The 15,751-nt window shown below is 35.5% G+C and overlaps 1 protein-coding gene across 6 annotated transcripts in view; it reads right to left on the bottom strand.

Moving 5' to 3' along the window:
- The window catches only part of LOC138705059 (small subunit processome component 20 homolog), a 297,829-nt gene that overhangs the window by 37,967 nt on the left and 244,111 nt on the right, over positions 1–15,751 (bottom strand). For 5 of the 6 annotated variants that reach the window (XM_069833644.1, XM_069833643.1, XM_069833645.1 and 2 more), the window contains 2 exons: positions 10,322–10,471; positions 2,640–2,822 (listed from right to left, as the gene is read on the bottom strand). In XM_069833644.1, the coding sequence (XP_069689745.1) occupies positions 2,640–2,822; positions 10,322–10,471 (333 nt within the window). Of the gene's footprint in view, positions 1–2,639; positions 2,823–10,321; positions 10,472–15,751 lie in introns of those variants that run through there. The other variant, XM_069833649.1, reaches the window with a different exon arrangement.

Below are 15,751 nucleotides of genomic sequence, written 5' to 3'. Positions count from 1 at the left end.
ATAATATTAAATAAGTGTTCATGGAAAACAATACTAAGCTGGAGTGAGAACAATAGTTTGAAATGAACATTTTTCATAGCATAGTATTATCGTGGTATGCATTTCAGTAGTGTTTTCAAACACATGTTTAACATATATATATATATATATATATATATATGAGAAAGAGATATAGAGCTCTGATGTTTTCTTGACTCGGCTGCTTTCTGGTTGCAGTAAAAGGTTACGCAAACACATATTCTTCTTCTTGGTGTACCACCTTAATGCCTATCATCATGTTAATTTTTCAATGTAGTCCATGCAAACATTTATTCCTCTTCTTGTTTCATCACCTTAACAGCTACATTGGTTAATTTTTCAATGTAGTTCATGCAAACATTCATTCCTCTTCTTGCTTCATCACCTTAACAGCTACAACGGTTAATTTTTCAATGCAGTCTGTGCAAACACATATTTCTCTTCTTGCTTTATCATCTTAATGGCTACGATCATGTTATTGCATGGTTCCATAAGTAGTGCACCACATTTCATTTCCTGACTGCCTTTCATTGGGGAAGAACAAAATTTTATATACGCAGGATCTTGAAATATTCCTGCATAAATTCATATGGTTGTATCATTTTCAGTTGGATGGCAGTGATGCAGTTAGTGTACAAAGTGGCAACTACATGTGAAATGTATAAAAGCAGACAGCTGTGATTGAATTCTCTTTTGTGGGGGAGACCATTGCAAACATTCGAAGGTGCTTTAAAAAGTCTATGGAGATAAGGCTGTGGATAAAAGTGTGGTTAAGTTGATGGGTAAGTTGAATGTCAGCATTAGTACAAGGTGAAGTGAGGCTTTCAAATCTTTCACCCTTGGGATGATAAGCTTATATGGGACGAAAGGTTGTTGTTGTTTTCTAATGCCAGGTGTTTGACAATAAAGTCATTTGACCTCTTGCACTCCAATACTTTTCAAAGATATTGTCATGGTCAGCCACTGAAGCACAGATTCTGAGGTGTTCCGAATCCATTTCTTGGTTTCAGTTGCACAATAGGCAGTTAGGGGACTGATATATTCCAATTCTATGCAGGTGTTTGGCCAAACAGTCATGGCCTGTTGCCAATCTAAATATAGCTACAGACGATTTGCGTGGTAAATCAGGAATTAACTGTGGATTATGATGCACAGAGTTCCATTTTTTCCCTTGAGATTGTGTTATCAAATTTTGTTTGTTGAAGTCTAAGTATGTAGATTTAATAAATCTTTTCACACAGTAATACAGCTCTGTAAGTAGCAGTGCTGCCCTTCTTTGCTAAAGCATCCACATTCTCGTTTCCCAGGATTCCACAATGAGATGGTATCCATTGGAATACAATTCTTTTATTGAGTGATATTAATTGAGAGAGCATTTTAGTTATTTCTGCTGTTTGAGATGAAGGTGTGTGCTTAGAGACTATTGATAGAATAGCTGCTTTGGAGTGTGACAATATAACTGCATTCTTAAATTTATTGATGTGGCATAGAAGAGTCCTGAGACTTTCACTTATTGCAATGATTTCTCCATCAAAACTTGTTGTTCCATATCCAAGAGATATATATAAAGTGAGAAGAGACAGCAAGTAACATCTGCACCTGCACCTTGTTCCCTGGAAATCAAGGATCCGTCAGTGTATAAATGAAGCCAGTTTTGTGGAGGGTACCTATATTAATTGTCTCTAAAGACATTGTTTCATTATTTCAGTGTTTACTTCTGATTTCAGTATTTATTCTGTTAAAACTTAGATGTCTATGATATGCTAATTTTTCAGTGGAGTCCATGCAAATACATATTCCTCTTCTTGCTCTATTACATTAATGGTTACGATCGTGTTAATTTTTCAATATTGGCCAATGCAAACACATATTTCTTTTCTTGCTCTATCATCTTGATTGCTACGATCATGCTAATTTTTCATCAATGTAGTACCTCTTCAAGCTCTAAATTTTGTCTGAAAAAGTTTTTTATTGCAGGCATAATTTATTCTAATAAACTACCTCACACATACACACGTTGTTGGAGACATACAGTCTATTATCATATCATTTAAGAGTTTATTTTATGTAAGAAAAGAAAATCATTAAAATATGGTGAGAGCTGAATTGAGAAGACATATGTGTAAAACATACAAAGTGGCAAAAAAAAAAAAAAAACCACAAAATGCCAATTTTCTCAATTCAGCTCTCACCTTCCCTCCCCCTTCTCTCTCTGTCTCATATATATATAAAATCACATACATATAGGCATACATATACACACCCCTTTACAATTTGGAACAGCTATAGTGATCCACAGCAATAAGTACTGAAACCATTTTATTATAAATTTTGTCCATGGTAAATTACTTAATATTTATTCCATTTGTATTATATTTTTGGTCCAGGGAAAATACTCGTCTTTTACAAAAACACTTGTCTTTTATTCACTGTAACTCACTATAGCTTAGCCTACAATTTTAGCAAAAATGATTAGCTTTCATAAACATGTGATCGTGATTTCCAGCTGAAAATAATACATCACATGGATTACAAAAATACAAGAGACTTTTTTTTTACATGCTTATACATCATGGTAAAAATAATAATTTTACATACTAAGTCAAGAAAAATTAGGATACCTTTTTGTCTTTCAACCACGCTGTAGCTATGTCAAAAAGATGATCACGTGCACTTTTGTCCAATCGTTCTAACATACATTTGATGCAATGTGCAACCATTTTCCTGCACTCTGGTGACTCGTCATTCACTAACTGAGCTCCCATACTAACGAAGAGAAGACCTGACTGCTTTGCCAAGACATTCTGAAGGAAGGAAAGAAAAATTAAGTAAATACCATTTTAAAGCTTGAACAAAATAAATTTATCATACTGTTTCATAAAATCATATCACACTCAAATACTATTATTCTAATCCTACAGGACAAGAAAGGTAACAGCTAACGTCAGTTAAGGTGAAAATACGCTTCTTTCTAGTAACGGAGTGGCGAATTAATACAATATGTTTTGAATCCGAAATTAGGCAGTTAAATTAATTCAATTAAATCACGAAAACTTTAACATACGTCCCATTTAAAATATATATGCATTTTTGCATTACATCACTTTTATGACAGTATGAACAGGCGAAAATGTTTGTCTCATATTATCTATTACATTTTAATGTATGTATGATTTCAATATGTATTGTTCATAAACATAAAGAATAAGCTAAATAAAAGCCAGAACTACTCAATAAATATTCTAGTATCATTGAGAAAATAAAAGAATACAAGGTGGTTATAATTAAACTGCTGGTGTTCAGCGTGGCACAGCACAGACTCTAATGGTCGTAAGAGTGTGAAACTTCATAGATATGCTAATTAACCAATGCGCTCGCGAATTATGCACAAAAATTAGTTCCAAGTCTCGCCACCAGGTGTAACTATGGTGCTGTAAGCAGTCAAAACGTGCAATTGTCTGTAACTATGACGTCAGTGTGTTCTTCCGGTTGCTTTGCATTGTGTCTGTTCCCTGTTGCTTGCTGACGCATGTTGATTCTGTTAGTGAAGTGAATGTTCGTTGAAAATTTAGAAGGTTGAACTTTTCCTTGTGAAACGCAATGGCTATTGAGAAGAGAGACCGTACACTGCTAGTGAAGTCGTTTTACCAGAATGGCAGCAATAGCAATGCTGCATTGTGAGAATATCGCGACAGAAACAGTTGAGAAGAGGTCCCAAGTCAATTAATGGGCTGAAGAACATGATGAAAAAATTCGTGGAAACAGGTGAATTAGATGTCGCACCAGGGGGAGGACGGCCTGACCTAAAGGCTAGCATACAAAGACATGTCGCTCTGATTTCACCAGATATGCTGCGAGCAACTGTCGACCATGCCATGTTACGGATGCAACATGTTGCTGAGGTGGGAGGCCATACTGAACAGTGTTTGTAACCATAGTTCCTAATAAACATGCCGTTATCATGTGTTTGATCTTTCCTGCCTTTTTCCTGCGCCCATACCCCGTTCTGATTGGTTATAGCACCATATCTTCACCTGGTGGCAAGATGTGAAACTAATTAATTTTTTGGAATAATTCGCGAGCGCATTACTTAATTAGCATAGCTACGAGGTTTCACACTCCTACTATCATTACAGTCCATGCTGTGCCAAGCTGTACACAGTCAAGGTGGTTATAATTAAACTGACTGGGTTTCAATTGCTGTACAGTATGAATTTTGTAGGGATACCAGTGTAAAATGCACCCCAAAATCTTGCGAACTGTTAACCAGGAGAACGACAATTCACGCGACACAGCTCGAGCACTGGTTGCAGAATTTGAGTCATGTGTTGCACGGTCAGCTACAGCTACAGAAACTTCATCAACAACTTCTATGGGGATGAGCCGCCATCCTCTCCCTGGTGTGACATCTAATTCACCTGTTTCCTCGAATTTTCTCATCATTTTCTTCAGCACATTAATTGACATGGGACCTCTTCTCAACTGTTTCTGTCGGCGATATTCCCGCAATGTAGCGTTGCTATTGCTGTCATTCTGGTAAAACTTCACTAGCAGTGCATGGTCTCTTTTCTCAATAACCATTGTGCTTCACAAGGAAAAGTACAACCTTCTAAATTTTCAACGAACATTCACTTCACTAATGGATTCAACACGCGTCACCAAGCAACAGGGAACTGACACAATGCAATGCAACTGGAAGAACATAATGACGTAGAGTTACAGACAATTGCACGTTTTGACTGCTTACAGGGCCATATTTACACCTGGTGGCGAGATTTGGAACTAATTTTTGTGCAAAATTCGCGAGCGCATTGGTTAATTAGCATATCTACGAAATTTCACATTCCTACGACCATTAGAGTCCATGCTGTGCCACGCTGAACACTGTCAGTTTAATTATAACCTGTACATGGTTACAACATATCGAGAGGATAGACAACAACAGACTTCCAAATCTTGCATTATTATTATTATTATTATTATTATTATTATTATTATTATTATTATTATTAGCTAAAAGTACCCGGCATTGCTCGGTTTTTCCTTTTTGCTTCGGACTTAAGGAGATCTCGGCAACTCAACTATAGAAAAACATAACGAATTACTGTCTTTATTAAGCTTTCCTAGTCCTTAAAGATGAATCTTTACATAGTGTCACTTACATGAATTAATAACCTTCTTAGCCAAAACACCTGCCAAGATTAACAGAATTTAAAACAGCTGAAGATCAGGCACCGAAGAGAAAAGATGTCATCATGTACCTTACTATTTTTGTTCTTAATTAGTTTTGTCTTGTAGTTTAACTAAACAAAAACATCTCCTTGGTTCCTTTACATCAGTGTAGAATAGACTCAATGTTCTACATTGATCTAAAGCTGTGCTGACACAAATTTAGTGTAATTTCCTGTCTACGTGTGCTTTCGCTTGACATTTAAAGACAGTTAACGATAAATAGGGAATTCTCTTGTTTCCAGTCTGAACCCCTTGTGGTCTCATGGTGAGTTACAATTTACCTCTTTATCGCTCGTATCAAAGAATCAATATGGAAATAAAAAATATATATAATAGGATTGGAGAATTTTGTACCTCTTGTCCGCTTTACGCCTGCTTATGTCATACCTGGTTTCTTAAACAAGATTTGAAAAATGACGTCTTACAAATACTCCTACATAATACTGTATGTTGTCATTTTTATTTTATGTTACAGAACAGGCCCTACAGTATAATCTCGGAATTAAACATTTTTGGACTTGAAGAATAATATTTTGAGAGAAACTTATTTTAAAAATTAACAGATTGTTACAGTAGCATGCAAATTAATCCGAACAACGTAATTACTTATGCAAAAACACTCAAACGGGATAAAAAAAGGATCTAAGACATACCTCAGTAATCTATGTGGCCTCCCTTGTTCCTAATAACAGCTCTGAGACGATTTGGCATGAATTCCACTAATTTCCCACAAATATTCTTCATTTCTTCATCGCGAAACCATACACCAATGAGGGCAGAAATCATCTTCTCCTTTGTAGAACAATCCATTTTTTGCATTCTTCTTTTGCAAATTGACCACAAGTTCTCAATGGGGTTGATGTCGGGTGAGTTGCCTGGCCAGGGGAGTACCTGAATATTCTTCTTGTTGAAGAATTCTGTAGTTTTTCGAGATGTATGGCATGGTGCCAGGTCTTGTTGGAACACACCTCTGCCATCCGGAAATGATTTTTGCAGCTGGGGTACGATTCTGGTTTCCAATAAGTGAATATATTTGTCAGAATTCATCATTCCCTTGATTGGTATTAATGCTCCAGGCCCTTCATGTGTAAAACAACACCAAAACATTACTTTAGGGGGGTATTTGAGTGCTTGTTGGAGATGAGCTGCTGTTACTTTTTCGGATCCTTTCCGTACGTAAGAAACACGGTGGCCGTGGACCTCGAAATGAGACTCATAGGAAAAAAGTACATTCTTCCAGTCATTCACTGTCCAGTGTCGATGTAATTTTCCCACATTAAGCGTTTTTTGCACATAACAGGGGTTAGCAGTTGCTTCTTAATAGGCTTACGAGCCCTTCCTCCAGCTTCCAAAAGCCTATGCCGCACTGTTGTGACCTGAATATTCGCCCCAGTGGTAGCCATTAACTCTGCAGGTTAAGTCGACAGCAGTTAGTCTAGGATATAATTTACTTTTCCTGACAATTAAACGATCATCTGCAGGTGAAGTCTTCCTTTTCCGGCCACAGTTTCCTTTTTTCTGGGGTGTGATGGATCCAGTCTCCCTGTATCGTTTTATGATCGAATTAACAGTAGCCAAACTGATGTGACATTCTGCAGCATTTACCTGTGTGTTATAGAAGAATGCTCTGCTAATGTTATAATTTTAGACAGTTTTCGTGGAGTTGTATCCATTTGTGAAGACGACAGAATGTACACAGGAATTGCAGTATTAAGTCTTCAACACAACTGAAATGCTTATAAGTACAAAACGACAGGCAAAATGTCACATATTATAAAAAAATAATAACGATAGACCTTCAACAATGGAATTACACGTACTATAGATGTCAATTAAAGCGGTATGAGCAGCTGTGAGGCCAACAATGACAGAAAATGTAAAAATATGTCATGTTCGGATTAATTTGCACGCTACTGGATTTCCAGTAGGATTAACATACGTATTACTGTACATTCACGACATGATAATATAGATATAATTTAGCAATAACACATATTCGGACATGAACAACAATATTTTTAAAGACATATATATTAGCATTAATACACGTTATTTTCAGTGAGCTTACTTACGTACAGTACATTCACATAATTGTATGGTAACTTTGTTTGAGACAGCATAAATAAAATACTACGGATATATTATTTATGCAGATTAAAATGAAATAAAGTATCTCAAATAATGTAAATAAATTATCAAAATAACATAAAAAAAGAGTTGAGCACAGGTTCGAACTTCGATCCCCAAGTCACTCACCTTACCACAACGCAACAGAGAGCTATGTATTGAAGCTCTTGAATTTAAGTGTTATGAATGCTTTGACATTTGCTGTCTACCAAGAAATGGATTCGGAACACCTCAAAATCTGTGCTTCAGTGGCTGGCCATGATAATATCTTTGAAAAATATTGGAGTGCAAGAGGTCAAATGACTTTATTGTCAAACGCCTGGCATTAGAAAACAACAACAACATTTGCTGTCTATTATGTTTGATTTTGAATTTATAAAAATTAAACAAAAATGTGTTTTATGCCATTTTGCATTGCATATTATTGCCCATGACACATTCAGTCAAGAAATCGTCCCTCATTTACGTAATGTTAATTTAATGTTATTTTATTTAATATTTCAATAACAATATGGCCGCTTTTACAATGGAAGAAGACGTGACTAGATGACGTCAATAAAAGACAATTGACTGTGGAGTAGGCCATTTTAATATCATACATGCCTTATTTCTTTCTCATTTTTATTGTTTTCAATAATTTAACGTCCATCTGTCCAATTTTAATGTAGCCTATGTTCTTCTCCGGGTTATGAAGGCTAAATGTGCAAACTTTGGCAAATATTGTCAAAGCGTGTAGATTTGTATTGAGTACATACATACATAGCCACATTGACTTTTATATATAAGATTATTATTATTGGAAACCAGACAATCAAACATTAATATTAATATTATTATTATTATTATTATTATTATTATTATTATTATTATTATGTCTCGATATAATCCACTTAATAACTTCAAAGTAGATTGCTGCCTTGATCTTGATGAAGTCTTCAACAAAAAAGATATAAATCCAGAAATAGCAAAAGCCATTGCCCTACAAACAATTAATAGAAAATATCCACAAAAGGACTGGTTGTACATTTACACTGATGGATCTCTCATGGATCAAAATGAAGGAGCTGGAGCAGGAGCTACTTGCCAATACTTTTCTCTTTATAAAAATGTTGGCAAGTACACAACAAATTTTGATGGCGAAGTTGAAGCCATTTATACATCACTTCAAAATGTATTTGTTTGGCTAAACCAGTGCGAAAACATAGTCATCCTGTCTGACTCCAAAGCTGCAATCCAGTCCATCAGCTCAACTACATCCCCTAAAATGGAAAAAGTAAAAGAAATTCATTGCATGGTAAAACAAATTCAAATGCTAAATAAAAAAGTGATCTTCCAATGGATCCCGGCCCACTGCGGACTGAACGGTAATGAGAAAGCAGATATGTTAGCAAAGAAAGGAACTTATATCAACTTAAAAACAAATTTCAAGTTCCCATATGAATCAATAAAGCGAGTCATAAAAAGAATAAGTTACAGCGAACAGGCAAAACATCAAAATTCAAAATGGAAAGAATCATTCAAAGATCCAAAACTAATTCCTGATCTACCTCGAAAATCTGCCATGGCCATGTTTAGATTGATTACTGGTCATGATTGCCTCAGTCAACACCTCCATCGTATTGGAGTACTGAATTCACCTAAATGCTTTCTGTGCACCAGAGAAGAGGACATGGAGATGGAGCACCTGGCTAATTGTGAAACTCTTAGGACATTTGTGGACCTTCCATCAAAATATTGAGAAGCAAGAAGGATGATGACTTCATTATTAAATCCAGAGCATCACAAACACACACACACGCACGCACGCACACACACACATTATTATTATTAATATTGTCGGCCTGGGTGGCGCAGTCGGCAGAGTACTGGCCTTCTGGGCCCGAGGTTGCGGGTTCGATCCTGGCTCAGATCGATGGCATTTAAGTGTGCTTAAATGCGACAGGCTCATGTCAGTAGATTTACTGGCATGAAAAAAGAGCTCCTGCGGGACAAAATTCCAGCACACCAGCGTCGCTGATATAACCTCGCAGTTGTGAGTGTCATTAAATAAAACATAATTTATATTATTATTATTATTATTATTATTATTATTATTATTATTATTATTATATAAAGATAAAGAAAAATGAGACTTGGGGCATCCAATGTCAAGATAAATAATCTAGAAATACTTGGATTGCTTCTAAACACAATGTGATGATGATGATGATGATGATGATGATAATGGTGGTGGTGATTATGATGCACTATTCCTCTTATAACAACAACAATTATAATAATAATAATAATAATAATAATAATAATAATAATAGTAGTAGTAGTAATAATAATAATAATAATAATAATAATAATAATAATAATAATAATAATAATAGCAAAACTGTAACTATACTCGTACAATATATCATCAATATTGAAATATTATATTCCTTCGTGCTTTCTGAAGAATACAGCCACCTCAGCATATGGATTTGAAATAATAAATGTATCTGTTCTTCAGTAGTACAGACAAATGCGACAAAAATTTAAGAAACTGAGCATTAATTAGAAGAAAAGTTCACAGACACATAATTAAATTAATCTGGCAATGGTAGAAAATAAAATATAATAAGTTACCAAAGACAAACAAGTCTCTTCAACCATTTATTTTCGATAGTATTTATCTTAGGTTCCATGTGGAACTTCAAGATTTTATCCAGACAATGCCACATGATTTGTACCAGTAATACATTACAACGAAACTAAAATGTTCATTCACATCTGTATCAGCTTGCAACTAAATATGAAGGAAAGGTGAAAAGCTTAAGTTGAAAAGTGAAACAGAAAGACTAAAATACTCTCATGTGCAGTTTGATGATATATTTCGCAGAAGTTATTTTCTACAACATAAAAATTTGCGGTGACTGTTTCATTTTGCATAAGAAGCTATAATTGTCATACATACAATTGGAAACGATGTGATAACAGACAGCATCATTTCCAACACAGATTCTCGCCCAGACTGGACCTCGTAGTTAAGTTGAGAAATGTAGAAAGCCAAATGATGTTCCAGCTTTTTTCCCAAGGGATAATCCATAAGAAACTGGTGGAACACCTGCAAATGGAAGAGAAGCACCTGTCAATATTGGAAAAACACACATGCAAACTTATGCACCCATGTCCAAACATGCACGCACATCAATTTTCTGGGGGGGGGCACAGAGTTTCAAAACGTAAATCTAGCTGGACAAAATTAATAACTTTTCTCCAATCTAACAGATTTTCATCAAACTTTGTACCACAGTTACAGGTAACATACCTGTTTTATGTACAAACTCTCACTACGTTTGTGTAAAACATAAATGCTCAAATCGTGAATCGCGATTATTTGTGAATCTGTTTACATGCACACTACACCTGTATGCTTCCACATTGCAGCAGCACTCCTTTGTTCTGTGTTGATATATGAACAGTCAGCAGGCTGTTTGTTTACTATTCGAATATGTGGCAGATTACATCACTCCCTAAACAATGTAGCTACCTCAAGAAAAAGGAAACTTATTGTCAGTCTACAAGTCCGCCAACAAAATATTGTGGCCTGTATATGTATAGCACAATTCGGGATTTTATCAACAAACTTACTCTCTATGGGCCATATAAAACAGAACCAATTGCACTTCTTCCCACGATTAGGATTCCTTTCCAAAGTAGGCTTACCACTTAGTAAATCGAACGATTATGTCGATGTCTTGCTCAATTTAAAGCACCATTAGTCATTTAAGACATTCGGAGCAGGACATATCTTGTATGTTGATCCTTTTTTGGCATGTGCGATGTTATATTGAAAGCTAATGTAAGAGATTAGTAAGAGCAGAAGTTTTCAAACAATTTTGTAAAAATACACTGGTCAAAAAAAGTTAAGCATATTTCCAGTTTACCCAATAATACCTGATATTTATGTTTCTTTTGGTTTTATGTGGCACGTATTATGTTTACCAATTCAAACTCTTTCATTTGTTTTATTTTGCATCACTAGGTAACGTCCAAATCACGGCTAGTAAACAAAGCCTGTAATTCGAGCAAAGTTCAATCAGTGTCCTTTTGCTTCATAGTGCAGTAAACAAAGTCTGTAATTGGAGCAAAGTTCAATCAGTATCATTTGCTACCGCATCAAAATCATCACTTTGATGGAACAAAACATGAGACAAGTTGATGTTGCTAACATCCTTCATGTGAATCAGAGTATTGTCTCCAGACTGTGGAGAAAGTTCCAGGAAACCCAGTCAATAGCAGATCGACCTCGCGAGGGCCGTCCACGCAAAACAACACCAGGTCAGGACTGGTATGTAAGGTTATCTGCACGTAGGAACCCTATAGCCTCAGCTACAACTCTGCGCCATGACCTGCGCGAAGCCACTGGTGTTGTTGTAAGTAGCCAAACTGTGCGCAATAGACTTCATGACATAAGGTTGTATGCTCAAAGACCACTCAAGACTCCAGCACTCCATCCACATCACAGGGGTGCTCGTGCAAGATGGGCTAGAGCACATGAGAATTGGACACGAGACCAATGGACCAGAACTTTATTCTCAAACGAAGTGAGAATGGGCCTACACCCTGACAACAACTCTAATCGCGTATGGAGACGAACAGGGGAATGAAATCATCCCTCAATGACCGTGGAATGTCACCAACAGTTTGGTGGTTCAATCTTGTTTTGGGCAGGTGTCATGTTTGGCCGCCGCACACTACTGGTTTCAATGGAGGGAAACATGACTGCTGCCGTGTATGAGAACTGCAGAGACTATAGGAGAAGGGTTCACTCTACAGGACTATAATGCTCGGCCTCATTGTGCTCATAGTGTGCAGCAGTATCTGGTAGAACATGGGACCCGAAGAATGGATTGGCCAGCATGCTCACCGGATATGAACTGCATAGAGCATGCATGGAGCTTTCTCAGGAGAGCCATTTCCAATCGTCCACATCACCCATTAACGATTCAAGAACTCAGGAATGCTGCCTTGGAAGAATGGGACAATTTGCCTCAGGAAAGCTTAGATGCGTTGGTACTGAGTATGCCCCGTCGCATACAAGAGTGCCTCAGGGTTCGTGGAGGACCAACACGTTATTAAACAGGGTACTGAAAGCACCATTTCCTTTTCTTTGATGATGTACGAATTTCAACTTCCCTTATCTTTTCCGTTGTTTCCAAACAATGCAACTTTTTCATTTCATATTGAGTCCATTGTTAACAAATAGTGTATTTCTACTTTTAAGTTTATTCTGTGGAACCAAGAAACCCAATTATAATTTATCTATTTTATTTTAATTAATAAAAACCGTTATATGCCTAATTATGCTTAACTTTTTTTGACCAGTGTAAATATCCATGTCTTCGTTCCCTTGGATATGCCACTGAAGTCATGTGTGGTATGACCTATGTGTGTTTACAGTTATGAAAATAATAAAATCTACTGTAAATGCAGGTCTCGAGATAACAGATAGCCATCTATTTTACCAATTATGACTGACAATAGCAGATGTAACACCAGAGTTTCACGCACTAATTGAACAGGCTGAAGAATGATAATTATTTTGAAGTTACATTCTTTGTTTATACGTCAGTCTTAGACAAAAAAAAAAGTTAGGTTTCATTTTTTAGTATTATCAAATAACTGTTGTAAGTCCCGTTAATTTTCATTACAATTGTTGTCATGAAGCGACGAGTTTATTAAGTACTGTCTGTCTGTAAATCTAGTTATAAATACTCAGCCACTGGCGAAGCCAATGTTTGTTATTGAAACACTTGTCCTTCACTAGTCGCATCATGCTCTCCTCTATGCTGCATGGTGGGTGGCTGCATAACTGAATCGGGTTGAACTTCAGACTGGCCATCTATTGTGTAAAAGAAACTACCTCATTATAGGGAGGTGAACTTAGACAGTATTAATAACTTTTCTCCTATCTAACAGATTTTCACGAAACTTTGTATAGTAGTTACAGGTAACATATTTGTTTTGTATACAAACTCATTACGTTTGTGTAAAAGAAGCTGCTCCATTACAGAGGATTAATTTAGACAAAATTATTAGTTTTTCTCTGAGTTAACAAATTTTCATGAAACTTCATACAGTATTTACATGTAGGATATTTAACCTCTTTAAAATTATAGCACTTTTAACATTTCAACTATTACTCTGTGAAGAGATTTATTAAATCTACATACTTAGACTTCAACAAACAAAATTGGATAACTCAATCCCAAGGGAAAAAATGGAACTCTCTGCATCAAAATCCACAGTTAATTCCCGATTTACCACGAAAATCGTCTGTAGCTGCATTTAGATTGGCAACAGGCCATGATTGTTTGGCCACATACCTGCATAGAATTGGAATATATCAGTCCCCTAACTGCCCATTGTGCAACTCAAACCAAGAAATGGATTCGGAACACCTCAAACTGTGCTTCAGTGGCTGGTCATGATAATATCTTTGAAAAATTTGGAGTGCAAGAGGTCAAATGACTTTGTTGTCAAACACCTGGCATTAGAAAACAACAAAAACATTTCAACTAATGAAGTTTTAAGTTTCAAACAAGTGTTAACGTGAACAAGAAACAATGAAAGTTTATAACTTGTCTTCTATATAACAGATTTTCAGATATTAATGTATTGCTATTTGGTGACTTCATATTTTACTAAAAATGATTATGCTTCTTCAGGGTTACAGGGTATTGGCAGCGAATATGGTGAAAGAAGACTTTTTTATATTTTGATGCCCTTTTCGGAGTGGTTTCTGCTCTTTTTTTCATTACAAATGCTGCATCCCTGCACTCCTCAATGAGAGCAGACTTGCAAGACACAACTGTTATTTTTGTCCCTCCTTCACCAATGACTGTACTAATCTACATCTTGTTTTTAAACTGCCTTCAGAAAATTATTTTCTTGGTTTTCCAACAGATGATGCAGCCGGAGTAGGCTCTGTGGTACTGCGCAAACGTAATAATGTCATAACAGACTTTGGGAAATTTATTTCTGAATTCAAATATTTTCGCTGCTTTAACACTAATCTGTAATAGTGTTATTATTTTATATTACATTGTTTCAGAAATATCTGAACAGTTTTCGTAATTTTTCTTGCAATAGTATCACTACAGTCCTGTAATACTGCAATTTGTCCTTGTTTAATGAGGGAAATTTAACACAAGCGTATCTAGCTTTTACTAATTGTTTCATTAAACCTAATTTCACACATTCCAACATTTACACAAAAACAACACTATTATTCTGTACTCTCGCAGAAAGATGAAAACTGCTCACACACTTCACTTTTACATGATAATGAACACAAGACTGAACTTTCAAATTTAGAACAACAACTTTACAGGTAGGCAGGTTATCTCTGAAAGGTTTTAAATGTGTAGTCCCACTGGCTGGATCGCATCCTCTATAAATATCTATACCTAACCAAGTGTCAATTAACTTCCTCATGATTTGTTTCAGTAGCAAGCTCTTAAAAGAGTAAATATTTCCTTCAATAAATTTTTATGACCTGAAAACACTTGGGATTCAACTTCTTATTTATAGATGATGATGTTGGGTGGTGACAGATAAAAATCCTCAAGAATAAATAACATATATTATGTCTTATCTGCAGTTCACTTTAAGCTACTAATATAGAAGGAAGAATTTTCTTTCACATTTTAAGTAATAAAGTTAAAATTATGAACTGCCGTGTATTTCAAACAATTGTTTTTAATAAATGTCAAGTGCAGAAAAATAATGACGATTTATGCTGTATGTGAAAACTACTAGAAACATAAAATTTTGAATTGTGAAAAATTCTGGTGCGTTACACAAAAACGGATTAAATTTTTGCAATCAGCATAAAATGTTGAGTTGGAAACACTATTTTTTTTTTTCAAAACAACAAAACCCATGCAGACCAGAGTAATATGACTTGAATACTATCTCAAACGTCTATTATACAAAGATAATGATTATTTTTAAAAAATTGTAAAATCAAACTCTTTGAAAATTATAAATGATCGTACAGTTTTAATTTTGACTTGCTGTGATGAAGTTAACTCTGTCGTAAAATTACGTGATATTGCATTGTTCTATTTGTATGTGGTTCAATGTTTCTGGAAAGATAAAAATCACTTATGTTAATAAAACGTGTTAAATTTTTTATCTAGTTAGAATACATTAGACTTTAAATTTTAAAAAATTGCAATGAAATTTTTTATAAATTTACTTACAATAACATTGCAATCTAAATGGTCACAAGGACGTCTTCTCACAACATGTACGAGGGTTGTTTGAGAAGTTCTCGAAATCACCAACAGAAGTCATCGCATAATGATTAAACATGTGGCGCATCAGTGCTCTGGGT

Source organism: Periplaneta americana, chromosome 8 (assembly GCF_040183065.1).
Source record: "Periplaneta americana isolate PAMFEO1 chromosome 8, P.americana_PAMFEO1_priV1, whole genome shotgun sequence".
NCBI lineage: Eukaryota > Metazoa > Arthropoda > Insecta > Blattodea > Blattidae > Periplaneta > Periplaneta americana.
This window is presented reverse-complemented; position numbering and strand designations above follow the sequence as displayed.